Genomic DNA, 23,511 nt, shown 5'->3' with positions numbered 1-23,511 from the left:
ACCCCGCTGTATCCTTTGATAACCTTCTACACTATCCTCAACTCCACTGACCTTTGTATCATCTGCAAACTTACTAATCCACCCATTTACATTTTCATCCAAGTCATTCATATGTATAAATATATAATATATATATCACAAACAGCAGAGGTCCCAGTACAGATCCCTACACAACGCCACTAGTCACAAACCTCCAGCCAGAAAAAACACCCTTCCACCACTACCATTATATATATATTTTATATATATATGTGTGTGTGTATTATGTATGTTTATTTTGTAAAATTTCACATACAGAAAATATGTTAGGTGTCAGAACAATGTCTTAAAATCAGATGATTCCACACCCTTGTGAAATTCTTTTCTCTGCTATTTTGTTGGTATTAACTCATTTAAAACCACTGAAAAATCATGAGACAGGATTTTAACCAAACTCCCTCAATATTCTTTCAAGGGTTCGATTTCTTTAAATTTTGAAAATAACTTCAGTCTGTAGGGGGCAGCATTATGTTTTGTTGAAATAGTATTCTCATTTTCATTTCAATGCTTTATAAATTGATATTGTTTTGTAAAAGATCTTAGATTTTACAATGCCGCTAAGGGTTTTCTTTGTTATTTTTTAACCAATGTATTTCAATTAAATTTATTCAAGTCGCATCTTTTATTAAGGACCTGTTATTACAAATGTTTGGCTGGCTATGATTTTAAAGACATCTAGTTAATGAACAACAAATCCATCATCTAATATTATATGATAAGCGTGGTGATAGTATTGTGGATGTTTGAACTTTACATGACTGAGATGATCTGTAGCCATCACTCACATTTCCTCCTCTTTGAACTCCTTTTTTTCAGTTAAGCTGTTTCATGGTTCTGTTTCCCAATCTCATTTTCATTTAACTTTATTTGTTTTTTACAAGTCTGCCTCTGTTTTTCTCTCTGTTGTTCACTCATTCTGTTTATCACTTCCCTGAGGGACCATTGCAAAGCAGTAGTCTGCTCCAATTGGTCAGCCTGCTACATGTACAGCTCCTATCTCCAGAATCACTGTGATGCTGGATACAGTTCCCAGGGAGTCTCCAAGACCACAGCAGCCTTCCTGCAAAAATGCTGCACATGTTCCTGAGCCTTCTACCTTCACAGATCTCCACAAGAGCAGCTGAAGCAAGGACAGCCCCCAGTTTCCTACACTGTCTGGAAGCATTAAGCTACCTAGCAACGGGGAAACATCATTCGAAGTGAAAATCCTGGGCTACCTAGCAACTAAACAATGTCATTTAGTGCCTATCCAACACCCAGATTCGAAAGGGGACCTGCCTCATAACACAAAGACTAAAGCTGCCTCAAGAATAAAACTGCACTGGACAAGGATTGATGATTTCAGTGTGCTGCCGAAAGGATGTCTGCACTCCGTAGAAAATTTGGTGAAGACTATCAAGTTGTGAACACTTCCCGGGTTTCCACTTACAGTGCACCTGTAAAAAAGAAAAGGCAAAGGTTTGTAGACAAGAACGGTCGTTGTAATGTGCAGCATGGGAACTTAGGCGGAGAGACAAGTAGGTACATTTCTGATTTGTTCACTACTTTAGTGGATCTGAAGTGGAGATGGAACCTCCTAATCTTCATTCTGACTTATACAATTGCCTGGCTAGTGATGGCTTCAATGTGGTGGATCATAGCCTATATCCGAGGAGATATAAACCAGACCCATGGCGAGAACTATACCCCGTGTGTGGCCAATGTCTACAATTTTCCATCTGCTTTTCTCTTCTTCATAGAGACAGAGGCCACTATTGGTTATGGCTTCAGATACATTACCGAGAAATGCCCAGAGGGTATCATCCTCTTCTTGTTCCAATCCTTGCTTGGTTCCATTGTGGATGCCTTTTTGATCGGGTGTATGTTCATCAAAATGTCCCAGCCAAAGAAAAGGGCAGAGACTTTGATGTTTAGCCACAACGCAGTCATCTCCCAACGTGATGGCAAAATGTGTCTGATGTTTCGAGTAGGGAACCTTAGAAACAGCCATATGGTCTCTGCTCAGATGCGATGCAAAGTGATAAAGGTAAGCACAAACAAACTAATTTGCCAGTAAAAGCCTCGGCAATGTGTTCAAACAATGCCAGGCACTCTTAACTCAATTTTGCTCTCTGGATAAACTGTTATGTATCTTATATCAATGTTTTATTGCCAGATTTTGTTGTAATTGGTAGATGGAAATTAGGGTAAATTTAATTTTAAAGCATTTAGCATTTGCTGACTGAAATATTTAAGCTGAAAACAGTGTTCTCGGGGAATTCAGCAGTGAAGGAGTTAACAAAGTCTCATCACAGAGATCACAAGTACATTTGGTACTTGTACAGCCTTCAAATGTAGGCAATTAAACACAGTTCATCTGAATATGTTTGAATAATCCAAATATTCTCTACTCTCTCGATGTCTAGTGAGATAAATGATAGTGGTCAGTGGCCTGAATTATAGTTGCTGATATTAACAGCTACTAGTTAGCCTGACAGAGAGACATTTATTGTTCTTCTATCTTGCTGGAGGTCCTATTCAGTCTGTTAAATAATAGAATTTCAGTATGTTGCTTGTGCCCATGTAGAATCCCGACAGTGCAGACCGGCCATTTGGCCCATTCAGGCTGCACAAATCCTCCGAAAAGTATCCCAGCCAGACTAACCCCATTCCCCCACATTTCCCATGGCTAACCCCCCTAGCCTGCACATCCCTGGATACTATGGAGCAATTTAGCATGGCAGATCCACCTAACCTGCACATCTTTGGACTGTGGGAGGAAACCATGGCACCCGAAGGAAACCCACGCAGATACGGGGAGAATGTGCAAACTCCACACAGACAGTTACCCAAGGCTGGAATCAAACCCAGGTCCCTGGCACTTTGAGACATCAGTGCTAAACACTGTGCCACCCTAAGTTGATTCCTAATTTGAATAATGAGTTAAACAAAGACAATAGTCCCAAATTTCATAATATATAAAGCCTGTCAGCTTGAAATTACAGAATTAGTGGAAGATACCACAGTTCCATGTACCAGTTGTGTACAAGCACCTTTAGGGATATGCCTTCGGACACCCATTTGACCATGTGTGATGAAAACATTGGGAACCAACCATTATTGTTGCGGTGTTGGACATTGGAAGTGATTATCCAGCAACCATTTCCCACCGCCTCCAACAATGCCTTCTTCGGCAAGGGGCCCCCATAGAAGAAGTAATTGCATTTACATAGCAGCTTTCACTGGCTCTTGCCCCAGTACTTCACTGTCAATAAACTGCTTTTGAAGAGCAGCCACTGTTGTCGAGACATGATAGGCAATTTGTGCACAGCAATGAGATACATTGCCAATTGAAGTATTTTTGGAAGTGTTATAGTTGAAAAATAAATATTGGCCTTGGCAAAACTTCACAGTCCTTTCAATGGTGCCATTGGATTCATACACTTGAAGGGACAGACTCAACCTTGGTTAATGTTTCATTGGAAAGATACTACCCAGAAACAGAGCACCTCCCCCTCTCTGAAATGTTGATTGAGATAATGTGTCAAAGGGCAGAGGTGGAAGGAATAGTTATAGAGCCCACAAGCATGGAAAAAATTGTTTTATGAGGTGACTGACTTGGGCTGAATATGAAAGTTTGATTTCCTTATGGCACATTGAGGTTGAGATTAAGTCAATGAAGTTTGTTCAGTGATGGGTTCATACATGTAATAAACTTGCATGCTACGAATACCTATTATCATAAAACATTTTAAAATAAAGTCCGATCTTCAAGGTAAAGTCAGCTCACAAGAGAATCTTGTACCAGCTTCACCTCGATTTAAATGTGACATGTGTTTGAGGTCAAATGTTACCATAGAAACATAGACAATAGGAACAGGAGTAGGCATTCAACCCCTTGACCCTGCTCCACCATTCAATCTGAGTCTGATCATCAGGCTCAATACCTTAATCCTGCCCTATCCCTTGATTCAATGAGCCGCAACTGCTATATCTACTTCCTTCTTGAAAACATTTAATGTTTTGGCCTCAACCACTTTCTAGGGTCGTAAATTCCATTGGATCACCACTCTTTAGGTGAAGAAATTTTTCCTTATCTCAGTCCTAAAAGACTTACCCTTTATCCTTAAACAATGACCCTTTGTTCTGTTCTACGCCACTATTGTGAACATCCTTCCTATGTCTAACCTACCTCGTCCTGTTAGAATTTAATAGGTTTTTATTAGATCTCTTCTTATTCTTCTAAACTCCAGTGAATCAATCCTAATTGACTCAATCTCCCATTGTATGTCAGTCCTGCCATCCCCAGGAATCAATTTGTTAAACCTTTGCTGAACTCTCTCTATAGCGAGAACATCCTTCCTTTGATAAGGAGGTCAAAACTGCACACAATATTCCAAGTGTGGCCTCACCAATGTCCTGTATAATTGCAGCAAGATATCCCTGTTCCTGTACTTGCATCCTCTTGTTATGAAGCCAAACATACAATTTGCCTTGTTTACTGCCTGCTGCACCTGCATGCGTACTTGCTGTGACCGGTGCATGAGGTCATGCATAATCCATACGCATCCTCATTGAGCTCTACACCACAAGTGAGAGAAACAAGGTAATAGCAGCTTGCATGGAGGTTCAGGTCTGACCTGGACGAGTCAGCATTGGTGGTGAGGTGTGGCTTAGGGTTGGGGGAATGGAGGAGTGAAGTAGGAAGGGCCCAGCATCCTTGAGGTGGTGGGAGTTGGTTGGAAACAAGGCATCTTGGTCAAGGTAAGAAAATATGGGACCTAAAGGGCAGTGTTAGTGCTATGCCGATAACAATCCAGTGCAGGGTGTTCACTGGTATAGTTTCTAGGGCTTTGAGTTCACTTGCAACATTCAAATTATCCCTGCTGAGAGTGATCTCTGATGATGTCCTCCACAATGCATAAAAGAGAAGGCTAGCTGACTCTGCACTTTCAACCATGTCCCACGAAGTGACAAGGACAACATTGCACTTTTACACAAGCATTCAGTAAAGAGTGAACATAGAAATGCACCATTGTGAAGGAAACAATAATGGAAGTGACCCTAACTCCCCTCTAACCATTGATGTCATGTCTAATAGTTTCCATGCAACACATTTAGATTTCTGACTAAGCTAATTCTAAAAATAACAGTGATGCACACATGAATAAAGTGAAATCAATATAATGTGAATTATTTAAGAAATGAAGTTTAACATGGAAAATACTGTGCCTCATTTACACCCTCAATAAGCCTCGTATTAAAGGCAATGGAGTTATGCAGTATAGTTGTGACCATGCTGAAAGGTCTTCATATTCAACGATGAGGGTCTTCTGTAGCCTGCCTGTACCTGCTTTATTGTCAATTGCTGGTGGGTTTCACCACTGAAAAGCCACGCCTGACATGTGGTCACACGAGTCTGCCATATACACTAGCAGCACTTTAGCTTTTAATTGGAATCATGTGGGAACCAACAAAAAGAATGACCAAAAGTGACACACATCTAGTTCCACTGTTGGGAATGGTATGTCACTGCCAAAATGTCATCCAAAATTGTTTGAAATGACATCTGAACCCATCGCATAACATCGTAACTCAACAGACTAGATTACCATGAATTAGGCAAAGTTAACACTTGTGCCAGGATTTCTGCAATTGCTTGACATACCGTCCAGCACCACAGCGCTGGATCCACTACTGAGTATCAGTAGCAGGAACCACTGTCCTAGAGAAATTCATGCTCCCCCAGTCCCTTACTTTGCCCCCTGTTCACATTGACTGGGGCAGGTGGAGATTCCGTGTTTTAAAAGGTAGCAACAAAGTTCTCAGAATCAGCTTGGAGCCAAAGAATTGGCTGACATTCTCCTGGTGAGCTCTGCCAAAAACCTCCAGTGGGAAGCTGCTGCAATCCCTGGGGATGTTCTGGGCGACTAAATTCTTCTGCATGCTTGGCTGATTTAACTCCCCTGAAACCTTTTGTGAAATTTCCAGTTGTTTGAATCACCATTTTAGGATGAAAAGTTATTTACTGGAATTGTACAGACAGTTGTTTGACTCATGAAGTCAACTTAGAGGCTTAAGTGCATGGAGGCAAGTAATAGTATCAAAAATTTAATAGAGTTTCAAATGATTGCTTTCATAAAAATGTTAAAATTAAAACTGTCCAAAGTACAACTTGACAATTGAGACTAGTCTAGAAATATGGAAATTTTATTGATGGCAGAAATACAGAATAACCCACTATACATAAGGCAAAGCAAATAGCTCATATTATAGTTTTAAAGTCTGCACTAAAAGTCAATATCATACACTTAAAATTATCAACATGGTAAATGGTTATCTTAGAAAATAGAATCAAAAAATGAAACAAACACTTAATGAGAGATCATTCCAAAGAAGGGTTTCTTAAAAGCGCTCATCACAATTTTTCTGCGAACCATTTCTATAAGAAAATAATTCTTATGATGTTCTTCATTTTTTGTTATACTGGTCATATACTAAAATGTTCAGTGGTGTAACAGTTCCAAATTTTTATTGGATTTCATAAATGTGTTAATGGAAAGCTACAGAACTGATGATTGCATTTAAAATGAATAAGTAATTGGCTTGAAATGAATTTGCCTAAATCTGTATGGTAATGATACAATCTCACTATACACTTGCAGTATGTAATGAATACACTCTCTTTTAGACATTTTGCAAAATGCAGGTAAAACATCTTCTAGATCTATATTTTCTAATGCATGTAATCTGTTATTTTATTGAACACAAAATTATTGATCTCCATGTTGTGCAGATAAGTCAGCTACATGTCTGTTTTGTAACATATTGTAATTTCCACTGCAGATCTTCAGTTTTGAATTTGCACAACCTGAATTGTAGATTCAGGGTTAATATAAAGTGTCTTGGATTGAGTTGCAATATATGATCAAGATAGATTTTAATTTAAATCATGCCATGAAATGAATTATTGCACAGGGACAAAAGACATGAACTTGACGTTGACATTGAATCATAGCCATTTTTCTAATAGCTATTTTGGTACAATTAGTGAGATTTTAGGTCAAGTTCAAAACTTAGTTCATTATAAAAATCACAGTGAAGTTCACAGTTCACCATCATAGCAGTTGCATCAGAGGTGACCTTGTATTTGAAGTACCACATGCTGTCATTTCTGCTAAACAATTTAACCTCTTTAACCCTTTTCAAGTCTATAACAACATTTCTGTCCATTAGTTAAATATGACATTTCCTATTATTTTTGACTGTGACATGAAAGATGGTTGGAATGTGATGCAGAATACTGACAATAGAGCAGGTTCAATCTTGGCTGAGGTTGTTCTTAGGGCTTGACTCCTTTCCTTGCTCCATGCCTAATCTTTGGATTATCATGTCTCCATACTGATGTCTTACAGTGCATTGTATTGAAAAGAAATATGATATTTCTTGGACTTTCCAGGTCTTTAGTCTTTAAAGATATAAAGGAGCTTCAAGAAGATAAATGTTGCAAACAAGTATAATTCTTACTTCTCAAACAAAAACATCGAGTAAAATCCATGAATGCGTTTTTTTTTTGGTGACCATCACTAATTCAAGGATTTAATAGAACAGATTTTCATCTATCAGCTTTCCTGCATATTCAGGAATGTAATAGGGATATTTTGATATACTCTTTCATATCAAGAATTGCAAAAGAGCTTCTCTGCAAAAGGTTTTACTAATAACATTCAATGAATGTGTAGAAAACAAATAATCAAAATGCTTCTTCGGGATGTGAACTAATACTGATTCAGATCCTGGTAAAGGATAGCCTTATGGGAGGTGAATGTGGGTGACACAGTTGTTACTTTGGGTGCAGGTGTGGAGAGTGCTGAGTGTGCCAGCTGTGTGGTTAGGCAGTACAGAGGCATTGCAAGGTTCGTGCTGTTGGTTGGGGTTGGCTCGGTGACAGCAAACAAGAGACAATGTTTGCTGGCAATAGTGAGAGTGGTAAAGCATAAGCCTTTGTGGGAGATGGGTACAGTGGTAGTAATAGAGTGAGTGTTTTGTGTTGGAGAGAAGATGGTGTTGGAGAGAAAACTCACTTACACTGAGTTTTCCTGCAGGCAGCTGAGAATGTAGTGACTGGGATGGTAACTTCGGACCAAGCTAGCATAGTCTCTTTTCCTTTGCTGGTTCTGAGGGAAAAGGAAATGCTGCCCCCGAATCACCCTGTCCAGCAGGATTCCCAGGTCTCTGCCCACACAGCATGGCACAAATACCCACTCTTTACTCCATCTGGGACAAATGTCAGCAACTGTAGAGCGCAGCTCCAGAAAGCCAGTGACTGTCTAGATGCACAATGGCCTTTTAAAGATGGCAAGGGCACAAGGAACATTGGTGAATTTGGTTTATCTGCAGAATGGAAAATTGTTGGGAAGCTGGGGCTGAAATCAAATGTGACGAATATCATAAGGGCTGGTCAGGTAGTTAATGAGCTGAGTTTGGTAAGACACGGTGAAAAATATATGTAATTTTTTCAAATCAAAAGTTATGTTCCTAACTGTGATCTTGTGAGAAAACTCCTTGTCTCTCTGCCAAGTCTGATTTTGGTTTCCCTTGTAGTATATTATTACATGATCAGTATTTTTAAAAACTATTACATTCAATAAGAATGTTACATCTACTTTTATGTATACTTAATGTGGAGTGAGAGTAGAGGAATCTTGAAGGGAATGAGTTCAATTATTGATACTGATGTCAATGGCCTTATAATGCAGCTAGTGTAAATTGCATGGTGTATTTCTAAAGATAACAGTGTGGACCTGGAGGAACACAGCAGGCCAGGCAGCATCAGAGGAGCAGGAATGTTGATGTTTCAGAATGCTTCATGGTGTATTTCTGATATGTTTGTCGCGATAGAATTCTGTCACCATCGAGGTGTGCATAATGGCAATATTGATCAACTCCAAATCTGAGTTTCTGAATAAAAGTGCAACAAGATGTATATGTGGGTTAAGACTTGTTAGCTCAGTTGGAAAGAGGGTCAGAGTGTGTGGCAGAATGGACATAATAGAGCAGGTTCGATCCTGGCCAAGGTTGTTCTCACTGCTTGACTTCATTCCTTGCCTCAGGATGATACTATAAGCCATGCCCAATCTTTGGATCCACAGAGAGAGCAGCAACCAGTTGCAGTTTTGAGGCAATGGTATTTTGGTTTACATTATGAGTTTTGTGTTGAGCAATGTTAAGGCCAGACGTGCCAGCTTCAAATCCCAGAACTGATGGCAGAATTCCCCAGTTTTTAACACCTCTGACAGCCTCTGTGATTGGAATTGTCTATAATCTGCAATGTAAAAGTCATTGGTGTGAACTATTTGAGAATCTGTTAATGACAGGACCAGAAAGAATTAAAATCACACGTGGATCAAAACCCCACACACAATCTAATCAGAATAGCGTGTATTTTTATAAATGGGTCATCAGTGACAATTAATTTTGTACTGTGGAAGTTTCCATGCTAAATCAAACTGTTTCAGATTTGGAACAGCCAAAAAGTAGAAATTATTTTTTAAATCATTTTGGATTGCACTGCCTGGAAATGTGGTGGATGCATTCAAAAGGGCACTGGATGATTACTTGAGTAGAGACTGTGTGCAAGGACATGGGAAAAAGCAGGAGATTGGCACTAGGTAATAGAATTGTGCACTATGGGCCAAATGGCCTCCTCCTGCACTGTAGCATTCTGTGTGTTTGTGATTTTGGAGAGCTTTCATTTGAGTTGCATTCATTTTGTTGCTGAGAGCTTATCCTCTTGAAGCTGTTAATTTGTTATGTAATAAATTGTTCAGTAAAATGCTGTTCACATATCTGTAGCTCTTCCCGTGCCTCCGCATGCAGATAGCCAACCAATTTCAATCTACTTGTCATGTAGGTAGCAACCACCAGTCAAGTGCTTCATGGGTTGGAGAGGAAGCAGGTGGCCAGGGATAGAGGGAGTTGGGTCATCACAGACATCAGGAGTTCTGTGGAACGTACTCACATGCTGCTTTTGTTTTGTGTGAAGCACGAAGAAGAATTTAGCCTCGTATTTTTGATGGCTGCTGCACTATTTAAGTCTGACTGGAGCAGACCCATCACTACAGCAGGCCCAGTTTAACTGAGGAACCTGAAATAAGCATTATATCCGTGTTTAACATGGGCAAGGTACATTATTCTTGTTTGAAGTCACCGGCCTGGAATCCTGATAAGTGTCAGAAGCTAATGTGGCATTGAATTTTTTTCAGGCTTCCAGAGACACTAGGGGAATAACTGCAGCAATCTGGCCATTTATATTTCCCTCTGAATTTTTCATCCAATACACAAGTCCAATGTTGACCAATTTCTAGCACAAGGTTCATTGCTGTCACAGCTATAGTGCTGTGTCTTTCAACAAATATGCACTATGCCTTCAAATAGCATGCTGATGATGTCATCACTGTGTCATGGCATGTGACCTAATGATATAAAGTTCTCAGTCTCGATCTTAGAGAGCTCTGTCCTCTTGTAGTATGACATGTTCAGGGAAGAATGTTGCAGAACATGTGAATTGCTTAACCCGAGACCAGATATGCAAGTGATAGTACTGCGCATGTTTAAAATCCAGGAGCTGTGATAAAAATTAATTGAATTCTTTGGTACTATGTAACCCATGTTTCATATTTCTGCTACAGGAGCTAGCATAATGTTGTTATGGTAAGGTTGTACAGGACATTGGTGAGGCCTTTTCTGGGATACTGTGTCCAGTTCTGGTTGCCCTGCTCTAGGAAGAATACTATTAAGCTGGAGAGGGTTCAGAAAAGATTTAGCAAGATGTTGCCAAGAATGGAGGGTTTGAGTTATAAAAATAGGTTGGATAGGCTGGGATTTTTTTTCACTGGAGCGTAGGAGGTTGAGCAATGACCTCATGGAGGTTTATGAGATTGAAGGGCATAGATCTGATTAATGTGGGTGTCTTTTCCCTAAGGTGGGAGATTTCAAGACGAGGGGGCATATTTTTAAAGTGAGTGGAGAAAGATTTTAAAAAGACATGAGGGGCAGATGTTTTGCACAGATTGTGGTTCGTGTGTGGAATGAACTTCCATAGGAAGTGTTGGATGTGGGTACAGTTACAACATTTAAAAAACATGAGTAAGAAATATTTGGAGGGATATGGGTCAAGTGTAGGCAGGTGGGGCTCATTTAGTTTGGGATTATGGTTGATATTGATTGACTGGGCTGAAGGGTCTGTTTCTATGCTGTATGACTCTATAACATCACAGCATGAAAATTACAGATCATTAGCTATCATGTCTACAGCAATTTTATCCTCGTTAAACTACTGATTCAACAGGAATTTAGTCATGCTTAATAGAGTAAAGAAGCAACATGGGAGCAATGACCAGTGATACATTGTTAGTTGGGAGCACCAACCATAGTGCACTAGTGAGGAACGTGCTATCCTGGGTACTTATACATACCTGTAAACAGGAATATAGATCCAAACTCTGTTCAAATAATACAGAAATATAACTGAAATGGTCCATTACTTTCTTTTAAAATCAGTTTATCAACCAATCATGTAAACTTCAAGGATTGGTGTACATGGAAACCAAAGTCTGCATACTCGCCCATGCTTTTCAAAATAGTGCCATTTGTAATCTACTGCGTTTCCATCTCAGTTCTCATAAAGTACATGATTTCATTTTTCTCTGCATTAAACTCCATCTTCAATACTCCTGCTCATTTCATATCCTGTCAGGTATACAATCCTGGAGTATTTTCCTTTATTAAGCTAAGTATTAAATATCTGAGCAGGGATGTAATGCCAGATATTTATGGAACACTGCATATTCCACTACTTGAGCACAGCAATGCAAAAAGGGTGTAAAAAAAGAAATTGTGGATGCTAGAGATCTTAAATAAAAATTGAAAGTGCTGGAGAAACTCAGCAGGTCTGGCAGCATCTGTGGGGAGAAAAAAACACAGTTCAATGACCTCCTTCAGAACAGAAAGCATGTAAATTCACTAGAAAAGTAACAGTGAAGATTTACAAGAATATTACCAATAGTGAAAAATGACAGCTCTGAAGAAAGACTGCATAGGCTGGGGTTGTTTTCCTTAAAACAGAGGAGGCTGAGGGGAGATTTTATTGAGATGTACAAGGTTGTGAAGCACTCGGACATAATAGATGGAAAAGACCTCCATCCATTACTCGAGAAATCAGTGACCAGGGGACATGAATTTAAAGTCATTTGGTTGTAAGGAATCCTGGGTTTTATATTTTAGTTTAAGATTTAGTTAATCTGGTTTTTTTGTCTAACAAGGGAAATTGGTCATTTTTGTATTAATTCAGTATCTTTGAAAGAAGGCATATTGTGCTGCCATACTTAATAATCTTGGAACACTTATAATCTATTTACATTTTGCAATGTATGACATTTAGAAGCTCTTCAATATGCTGTAATTGAAGAATATGTAATTAATAATCAGTAATGAATATAGACCTTTTTAAATTAATTTTACTAATAAATATTAATTCCTGTCAGTATTTTAAGAACTTTTGTAAGAACAGATATGGGAATGTATTGAATAAAGCACCTGCAGGGGTCTTAACAGCAAGGTTGTCTTTGGCTAAAGTTAAGCCAAGTAAAAGTTTACGAACAATAGCTTGTTCCTTCTAAAATAAAAAAAAATGCACTCTATTATCTTAGAGAGAATAAGATCTTATGTGCATAGAAATATAACCATTGCCACATTATTGGCAAATTGGATATAGGATTTTTAAATTAAGCTGCTGGTTATCAATCCCAAATGAACTACAAGAGTTCTGAGCATCATGTATTTGAGCATTCCAGTCCTGAGGGTGGATGAAGAGTGCTCCTACCTCAGGTCGGTTTTATATCAGCCTGAAGATGTTATGTTTCATTAGAGTTAATCAAGGATTTTTTGAAATGTGGAATATTGAAGTCAGGATGGTTTGTCATAGAATTCTGTCTGTGTTTTGACTGCTATTAGAGATGATTAGTCAGGGACTTCTGTCTGTGTTTAGTCTGCTATCAGAGATGATTAGTCAGGGACTTCTGTCTGTGATTTGATGGTTATCAGAGATGGTTAGTCAGGGACTTCTGTCGGTGTGAAAGCTGGCGTGTTTTATCCAAGATAACAAGGTGTAGAGCTGGATGAACACAGCAGGCCAAGCAATCCAAGAGCCAGGTTTTGGATCCAGTTTGAAGTCTGTCTTTTATTTCTGATAAGTATAACTTTTGAGTTTTTTGATTATTACTTAAATAGTTCTCAGTTGTTAGAAGAGTGGCTTGATTTTACCTAACAAAATCTGATATTACACATTAACCCATGCTCTAATCTTGCCTGTTGATATATCCCTGTTCAACCTGAAGCTTTTGAACTACGTCACTTTATGGGTTTATTCAAGAATTTTAATTAGGCGAGCTCAACAAAATTGAAATAATGTAAGTTTTTCTAAAATTCTGTTTCAAAACTGGCATGATAGAAGGATTAGAGGGAGGTGGGGAATTTTTATTTTCACCCAGAAAGTGGTAGGGGTCTGGAATGCACCGATTGTAAGGGTAGCAGAGTAGAAACCCTCAACTCATTTAAAAGGTTTCTGGACACACAGCTCAAGAGCTGCAATCTCCAGATAGACAGATCAGCTGCTGGAAAATGGAAATATGGCGGGCGGTTTGATTTTCAGGATGATCAAAGTGGCCTCCTCCTGTGCGGTAAATTTCTCTACGTTTTCTAAATATTCAAAGTATTTGCAAAGGAGAAATGTGCATGGGTGTGGGGTAAGGATGGGGAGAGGCAGTACATGAATTGTTCTTTAGGAGGACCAGCATGGAAATGATGGGTCAAAAGGCCTTCTTCCACACTGTAACAGTTTAATAATTCTGTCCATGTTGTCCTAAAGACTATAAATATCTTCATTACGATCTATTAGTTGCTAAGTTTTGTGTCGTTTTCAAATTCTGTAATGCTGCTCCCCACACTCAGATCTCAGTCATTTAGGAAAATTGCAATGAGCAATGGATTCAAAACTGACAGACAGATTGAAAGGTAATCCCTGGACGCAGTATCATACACTTGATGTTCTGAAATTAAATCAAGGGCAGCCTCTGATACCAGTCCAGCACCTTGGATACAGTCGAGCAGCCATCCGAGCAACCAGATTCAGGTGCCCTCCACATAAAGGGTAAGAAACCAACTTCAGACAGTCCACCACCTACCTTGACTATTTCTGCCCTATTGTGGATTGTTTTCCTCCTGGAATGAGAGAGAAGCAGATATTAATGGGAGACTAAAGTGTATGGCACACCTGTTACAGTTGGTTCGAGTGGGGAGGTGTTCTAAATGGGTGAGTTGGCAGCACAGAGGGTACGGTTGGTCATTGGGCTGGAGTTGGTGAGGGTTAGTGAGGGAGATATTGCAGTGACACTCAGAGTGGCAGAGCATGAGCCTTAATGAGAGGTGGTACAGTCGCAGAGAGAGAGTGAGTGCAAGGTATTGGCAAGAAGATGATGGCCCTTCCCCTGGTCAAGTGGAGGTGGTCATTGATCTTTTTACAGTGCTGGGCATTCCTTGAGACAGCTGAGACTGCTTCAGCCCAAATGGCACGTTGGCCCAGTGGTTCACACTGCTGCCTCACAGCACCAGGTACCTTGGTTTGATTCCACCCTTGGGCAACCGTCAGTGTGGAGTTTGTACATTCTCCCTGGGTCTTTGGGGTTTCCTCTGGGTGCTTTCCAAAGATGTACAGGGTTGCTAGATTGGCTATGCTAAATTGCCCATAGTGTCCAGGGGTGTGCATGCTAAGTGGGTTAGCCATGGGAAAGCTAGGGTTACAGAGATGGGGTGGGTCTGGGTGGGATACTCTTTGGAGGGTTGGTGTAGACTTGATGGGCCAAATGGCCTGCTTCCACACTGCAGGGATTCTTTGAATTGCAACCTCAGATTAGTGCGGGCTGGTATCATGTCTGCCACAGTGGTCCCTGGAGAAGAGGAAGCCCTGCATTTGCACCACTCCGTCCAGCAAAACCTCCAGGCCCCTCTCCATAAAATGGCTGCCTATTTCCAGGTGATTGTGTTTTTCCAGGTGCACAATGGGATCTTAAAGATGGTACCATTCTGAGAGATATTGGTCAATTCCTATATATCCCAGCAGTGGTGACTTCTTGTGGGAATGGTGCATGGTAATCTGGGACCAGAATTAATGTGAGAGATGCCATATGGCGAGGTAGGTAGTTGATGAGGCAAGCTTTTGATAAGATACAGCAAGAAAACTGCTCAGCCTTGTGGAAAAAAGCCATTTAAAAAACTTGACACACCTGGCCCTTAACCAAAAAATAAGTGCAGCCCCTAGTTTATATTTGAGCTATCTCATCCCTGACTGTCATCCATTTCTCTATTATTTCTGTACCTTGTAATGGTTTTTCTCAGTCTAACACCCCAATCTAACCATTATGCAAGGCTATATAATTGTCATGAACGACATTAAAAAAAATTATCTTGTTTTGTTTCGTTTTAAAGCCAATTTTAATGTATGAGCAAGTTTCAGAATATTGATAACAATGGACAAAATGTTCACTACTGTTTTCCGTTAGGTTTGCTAACCTGTTTACTTGCCATGCATCTTTTTTAAAATGAAATTAACATCTAGAGGGAAATAAATCCTTAATTGTTAACAGATAATTTGATAGAGCATAAAACAGCCTTCAAACATGGCACTAATTTGATACTTTTATTTAGAGTAAACATAGTTCATCCAGAATTAAATGGTTGCTCTGGGTTTTAATTATCTGCATCAAAGGATGAAATACTGACTGGAAGTTTAGCATTGTTAACTTTTCATTTTAATTTGGCTAGATTGTTGATTGAATCTTACTTTGTATTCATGTTAGATGTGATTAATACTGCAGTGTCAGAACATTGTGTAAGATGCTAGGCAGAGATAAAAAAGGGAAAAACAAAAGAGGGAGAGAGAAAGAAAGAAAGCACAAAGTAAATAAATGAACAAAATGAAAGGTAAAATAAGAAAGAAACTTTAAAAAAGGGAAAAAAATTAAAGAGAACAGTAATAAAATGCACTAAGAAAGTGAAACAATGACAGAATAACAAATGAAGCAATCAGAAAATGCAAAGAATTGGGATCTGATACAATGCGCTCACTTCTAGCTGCAATCTCCAATATATATGTACTGAATAGTAGCTAATTATTCTTAGAAACTAGTGTGGAATTCATGAGAAAATTCTGTAAAATCTACAATGGATGTTGCATAACTTTCCACTTGACCATGAAACATTGGAATTCTCTTTGCTCTATCTTTCTCTCCGCTATATGTGCGATGTCTTTTTCTGTTTTGCTTCCTTTCAATGGCTAATGGTTACATTCCTCTCTCTTCCCATCCACAGGTTGCCGGCAATACATAGTAAATGCGTGGAAAAATGCATTTGTACATAGTAGATTCGCCGGCCTGCCAGACCCATGTGACTGTTACCTCTGCTGTAATGGTCTTACTTTGGTTTGTGGTAGCCTGCATGAAATATTGTATCAGAGGTATGAGGGTGACATTTGGTCAATATTCAGAACTTTAAGAGAACCAGTCACTGTAAAGACACAGGAAAGAAAGATTAAAACTGCAGGCTGCAATTTTGAAGTATAGGTGAGACAGAATAGTTGTGAATTTTCTACTCCCTGCTGTTTTGGAAATGAGAGGAGACATAAGACAGAAGTGGAATTTTCTCCCTCTGAATGGAAAATCTGTGAAATCGCTACAATATTTGAACAAGAAGCCCGGCAATTTAGAATAGCAACTGTATTATCAGTGCTGTGGAAAGATTTATTGCTTTATTGCAGCCTAAATCTCACTGATGATTGGAGAATCTAGACAGAAGAAATTTTGAAGACGTACCTTGAACGTCATACTAATATTGCTTATAAATGGTATATATTCAACTTGACAGCTCAGGGAAAATGGATCTGACAGCCCAGTGCAATAGGAAGAATGTAGATCTGGAGATCCGGATGGAAGACCTTATGCAAAATCCACTTAGATCAGCTGAACCAAGTCTAAAACTTGGATCGTTAACCCTGTATTCACCCTGAGGATATTTGTAGCATTTCACAACACAGGAAACCATTAAGTGCAGAACAGATTCCAGGAGATCATAAATTTGTTCTTAAAAGGTCTTGAATGTCATCCTGGTGAACATCAACTCAAAGTAGATGAGAGTGTGGGACCAACTCTGTATCCTACAGAAAGAGTTCCAGCTGCCCTTGGGTACAGCATGAAATAAATGATTAAGGAACGGATTGCCCTGACCAACTGAGGAGAAGAAAGATCAGAAGGCAAAGAAATCACCAGTTGAGGAGCTGAAAGCTGATGATACAGAAGTAAAATTAGAAGAGGAAGTCATCTCAGAATGACAAAAGATATAGCGATAATAGAAAAAAAATCATAAGAAGAAGAAAAGATATAATTGAATATGCCTGAAGTTAAGTACATAAGTCATATACTGACAGCAATAAGAATTTCTCCAGATTCTGACAAGTTAAGAACAGTAACAGAGATACAGCAACCAACAAGTGTGAAAAGAATGCAATAATTTTCTGGATTCATGAACCACCTAACACTGTTCTCAGCTAATTTTTCATCAGACTATGAATGTCTATGCAAACTCACTGCGAAGGAAGAACAAGAAGCAATTTCCAATCTGTATTGTTAGGCTGAATGTACCTAATGGGTTCTTTTAAAGTCTGATCAAAACAAATACAAAAAGGCATGTGCATTTCAATATGTAGCAAATTTATTAGCTTAAACTATTTAATATATAACATAATACAGTATATTAGAGACATATACAAACTAATGAATGAATGCATTAGCTTAAACTACATAATTTATACATAAATACAAACAAGTGAGTCTCACACTGCCTTCTACCCATCAGAAACTTTAGTGACAGTGGCACTCGGAGTTCTATCTCAGATTTCATGGCACTGGTTTCACGATCCCTAACCAGATGGTGAAAAGTCCAATGAGTGGGCCAAGTCCCTAATATTAATACTATTCTGAATCCAAGGTTACATGCTGAATCACCATTTCATAAGATTTTCTGTAATTTTCCATACATTCCATTGTGCAGAAAACACGTTGAAAGATTTCCAGGTGGCTCCATGTTAATTATATAGAAGTATGGTTCCCACAGACAACCAAGGTTGTGTAGTTACCTCCTAGCCAAAACAGATAGGTTTTTTTTAACACCAGGCCCATTTTAATGTGTTTTTCCAATTGCTATGAACAATTTACCCTTAATGATTAATGCTGAAAAAAATTGGTTTGAAGGTGTTATTTTTAAGCCCACCACCACACGCTATACTTTGATATCTTCAAAACAGATGATGAAACTTTAAACAAGCATATTGATATTGTTCAATAGCTGCATGTTAATTAGACATACAGTACAGTTTGCAGGCCATTATAAAGCTACATAGGGACAAGAAACAAACAATTAACAATGATATAACAATTGGATGCATAGGAGTGAGAGTAATGTTGAAGATTTAGGTGACCATCCCTTAAAAATATCCCACCAACAATGCGCACTAAGGGTTCCTAAATTATCCGCTATGTGACCCATTGGATCATGACTATAAATCATGGCAGTTTCTTGCTGTAAGAAGTCATGATGTACTGTTGCCAAATGAGATGCCGTGCAAGGAAGGCCTGCAATTTTATAAATGCCACATGTAGAGGAACACTACTCAATCGAATGGTGATGTGATATACGATTATCACCTCCCATTCTTTGATTATGTAGGGCTTATGTCTAATCGTATCATAGATAACATAAATTTGTTCCCATCTAATTTAGGGGTGGTTTTACTCTCTCTTATGATTAAGATAGCATGAGTACTAATTACACACATTGTGGTTAGGGTCAATTTCGTAGGTGATTGTATTGCTGAATGGTAACTTCATCCATGTGCAAATACCCCTGCTCTGCTGTAATGTACATGGTTCAAAGGCAGGGGTATGGCAGGGGCATTCTAGGCCTTCTGTCCATTGTTCACAATCATCTTCCTGGTGGCTCTGGTTGTTATCATCTAGCCATTTGCCATAAAACCCAGGTGTCCAGATAGCAATGAAGTGGTTAGTTCATGCCATTGTGTCAAACCATATAGTTTTAACAAATTACAATGCATTCAACTAGATTTGGCACTAAGATCGTCTGGATGTGATACATTCCTCAGATTGTGCTATTAGCAAACTTCCGAACCATGTTGGGCAGAAACCAATTTGCTGAACTTCTAGGTGCTAAAGGTGTTGTCCATACAGAAGAAAATTTAATTGCTTCCCTAATTAGTTGCCCAATCTTAGCAATCTTATTTTGAGGTCTCAATATCCATAAAATTTAATGCACCTATTGCATCTGCATTAATAATATGGTAGGAAACGTTTCATTTCATGTAACCTTCTGCTTATGCTTTCTGCCTTTTTTCCTGGGGTTCCCTTACTCCACTCTCCTGCACCACCTGACTCTTACCTTGGCCTTTTTTCACATACGCTAACTGTTATAACACATTACAATGTCACCTACTGGCTTAAACACTGGGGTACATGTACTATACAACCACTGAAGTGGGGTAACTATATGTCATCTGATGGACCATTCCACTGTGATGATGCTGTGGCTTTAAGAGGCTTGTTTTGTCCTGGTTTCTTTTAGACTAAGATTGGGAGACAGGCAGCGAGCAGTCTAAGAGAAGATAAACAACTTGTGAGGCCTTGGGCTGTTTAAAGTTTGGAATATTGAAGCAGCCAGCGTGGGTATGATCAAGTTCTCACAGATCAAGGATTTTTAGTTAGCTTCCAGCAGTTGCTGTTGGGGTTTTGCAAAAGTGGAAGCTATTTGTCCCCCTCTTGATTATGGCCAAAAGCTGGGGTTTCTTTCCTAGGCTGTTAGATTGCATGTGAGACAAAATCTGTTTTCTGAATTTGCCTTTTTGCCAAGGGTGAGTTTATGGGATGTTGCTATATTGGAACAGTTGATTAGAGATAGTTACTGTATCTATTATTCTGTTAAGTTTTCCAATAGTTAAGTTAGCCCAAACTCCTCTTTGTTTTGTTGTATTTTAACAATAGTGTTTGAATAAATTGTGTTTTACTTAACATTGAGTAGTTTGACCAATTGAATTGCATGTGGAACACGGCACTTTAGGGTCTAGGCTACCTTCTTTAATATATTTTGAGGGGGTCTGGTCTGGTCTGGTCTGGTTGATAACACCACTCAGACCACCATAATTTCCCCCAGAGAGTACGTCCCTCCAGCTCTGTAATATTTTGACACTATAACCAATTCCCTTTTATTTTAATTTTTACCTCTGTTTCACTAATACCACTTTCATTCTCAATGAATTATGTGTCAGTGCCTTATCATTCGAACTATGTTGTTTTTGTGCTCTTCCAGCACACAATAACCATTTTGTCAATGAGGTATACTTGTAGACTGGAAACAAAGATTTTATGGTGGGACAGTTGACGAGCAGTGGAGGACTTTCAAAGCAATTTTTCAAAGTGCTCAGCAAAAGTATATTCCAATGAAAAGGAAGGACTGTAAGAAAAGGGGTAATCTGCCATGCGTGCCTAAAGAAATAAGGGAGGCTATCAAATTGAAAGAGAAGGCATACAAAGTGGCCAAAAACAGCATGAAACTAGAATATTGGGAAAACTTTAAAGGTCAACAGAAAGCCACAAAAAGAGCTATAAAGAAAAGTAAGATAGAACATGAGAAAAAACTAGCACAGAATATAAAGACAGATAGCAAAAGTTTCTATAAATATATAAAACGAAAAAGAGTGGCTAAAGTAAACGTTGGCCCTTTAGAGGATGAGAAGGGGAATTTAGTTATGGGATATGATGAAATGGCCGAGGCATTGAACAGGTATTTTGTATCGATCTTCACAGTGGAGGACACTAATAACATGCCAGTAATTGACAAAGAGACGAAGGTAGGTGAGGACCTGGAAACAATCATTATTATGGAAGAGGTAGTGTTGGGCAAGCTAATGGAGCTAAGGATTGATAAGTCTCCTGGCCCTGATGGAATGCATCCCAGGGTACTAAAAGAGATGGCGGGAGAAATAGCAGGTGCACTGGCGGTAATTTTCCAAAATTTGCTGGACTCTGGGGCAGTCCCAGCAGATTGGAAAACAGCAAATGTGATGCCACTGTTTAAAAAGGGAAGTAGACAAAAGATGGGGAATTATAGACCGGTTAGCTTAACCTCTGTAGTGGGGAAGATGCTTGAGTCTATTATCAAGGAAGGAATAGCAAGGCATCTTGATAGAAATTGTCCCATTGGGCAGACACAGCATGGGTTCATGAAGGGCAGGTCATGCTTGACAAATCTTTTGAAATTCTATGAAGAGATTACGAGCAAGGTGGACAATGGAGACCCAGGGGATGTGGTGGACCTAGATTTCCAAAAGGCCTTTGACAAGGTGCCGCACAAGAGGCTACGGCATAAGATAAGGATGCATGGCATTAAGGGTAAAGTATTAACATGGATAGAGGATTGGTTGACTAACAGGAAGCAAAGAGTGGGGATAAATGAGTGCTATTCTAGCTGGCAGTCAGTGACTAGTGGTGTGCCTCAGGGATCGATGTTGGGACCGCAATTATTTACAATTTATATAGATGATTTGGAGTTGGGGACCACGTGTAGGGTGTCAAAGTTTGCAGATGACACTAAGATGAGTGGCAAAGCAAAGTGTGCAGAGGACTGTGAAACTTTGCAGAGGAACGTAGATACATTGAGTGAGTGGGCAAAGGTCTGGCAGATGGAATACAATGTAAATAAATGTGAAGTCATACATTTTGGTAGGAGTAATAGTAAAAAGGATTATTACTTGAATGGTAAAAAGTTGCAGCATGCTGCTATGCAGAGGGACCTGGGTGTCCTTGTGCATGAATCACAGAAGGTAGGTTTGCAGGTACAACAAGTAATTAGGAAGGCAAATGGAATTTTGTCCTTCATTGCTAAAGGGATTGAGATTAAAAGCAGAGAGGTTATGTTGCAGCTGTACAAGGTGCTGGTGAGGCCACGCCTGGAGTACTGTGTGCAGTTTTGGTCTCCTTACTTGAGAAAGGAGGTACTGGCACTGGAGGGGGTGCAAAGGAGGTTCACTAGGTTGATTCTGGAGTTGAGGGGGTTGGCTTATGAGGAGAGACTGAGTAGGTTGGGATTATATTCCTTGGAATTCAGAAGATTGAGGGGGGATCTTATAGAAACATATAAAATTATGAAGGGAATAGATAAGATAGAAGTAGAGAGGATGTTTCCATTGGCAGGTGAAGCTAGGACAAGAGGGCATAGCCTCAAGATTAGAGGGAGCAGATTTAGGACAGAACTGAGAAGGAACTTCTTCACCCAGAGGGTTGTTAATCTATGGAATTCCTTGCCCAGTGGAGTAGTTGACACTACTTCAGTAAACGTTTTTAAAGATAAGGTAGGTTTTTTTTGAACAATAAAGGAATTAAGGGATACGGTGAGAACACGGGTAAGTGGATCTGAGTCCACGAAAAGATCAGCCATGATCTTATTGAATGGCGGAGCAGGCTCGAAGGGCCAGAAGTTGATGGAGGATGCTTGTGTATCCTCCTCACCTGGTCCCAATGTCCTGGGTAGTGGCCAGATCAGGAAATTCCGTGCCCTTGAAAAGAACTCACCGCAAGGGTAGACACAACTCCAAGAGAAAACTGTTGATTATCTAATCTTATCAACGCTTTGATTTCATTGGATAAATTCCATTTAAATATTCCCAAGATGAATCATTCCCATTTCCATTTGATGTTGCGTCACTTTTTCCCTGTCACTATTCTTTTATTCTAAACGTGACCCTCATTATTTATCATTATAACTGATTCAGGAACTCTTGTTGTCCAGAGTAAACAGTAAAAAGAAGCATATTTTGCGATAGTTTTAAAAGAGACAAACATTATTACTGTGTGGATTCAAGCATTACCAAATTTTGCTTGATGTTCTTTCTAAAATCTAACTCACTAGATTATACTTGATTTTCCTTCTTTCAAAATTATTCCAAGTTCAATATTGACAGCAACAGGTTTCTTTTGTGTACAGCCTCAGCAGTGTTGTTGGGCTGACAGGTTTCATTAGTGGTCAATTAATTTCTTCACAAACAATCTATCCCATTTTATTCTGATACAAATTAAAACCACCTAGACTGTTTCCATTGGTTCTTGTTTTAAATTAAAATGTGAAGATTTACATTAACTTGCCCTTTGAACTTCAACTGAATTTCCAATTGTGTGCTTGAACTAGCAACCTGTAGCAAGCAATTTTATCAATTCCAATTCTAGAAACAATTACATCCAGGCTTCTTGGCTTTTAACAATGCCCTTACATTGGAGATTCAAGTAAGTACAGTCAGTTCAGAGTTCTCCTATTTCCAAAGAT

General features: G+C 39.2%; 1 protein-coding gene across 1 annotated transcript in view; it reads left to right on the top strand.

Annotated features, from left to right (window-relative positions):
* The first annotated feature begins 1,159 nt into the window (after positions 1-1,159).
* Positions 1,160-23,511, top strand: part of LOC109910737 (G protein-activated inward rectifier potassium channel 1-like) — a 76,436-nt gene continuing 54,084 nt past the window's right edge. Inside the window, exon 1 of the mRNA XM_048614591.1 lies at positions 1,160-2,065. Within this exon, the coding sequence (XP_048470548.1) occupies positions 1,400-2,065 (666 nt within the window). The 5' untranslated portion in view covers positions 1,160-1,399. The remainder of the gene's footprint in view (positions 2,066-23,511) is intronic.

This window comes from Rhincodon typus, chromosome 30 (genome assembly GCF_021869965.1).
Source record: "Rhincodon typus isolate 14 chromosome 30, sRhiTyp1.1, whole genome shotgun sequence".
Taxonomy (NCBI): domain Eukaryota; kingdom Metazoa; phylum Chordata; class Chondrichthyes; order Orectolobiformes; family Rhincodontidae; genus Rhincodon; species Rhincodon typus.
The sequence above is the reverse complement of the archived record's forward strand: the minus strand, read 5'-3'. Positions and strand labels throughout refer to the sequence as shown.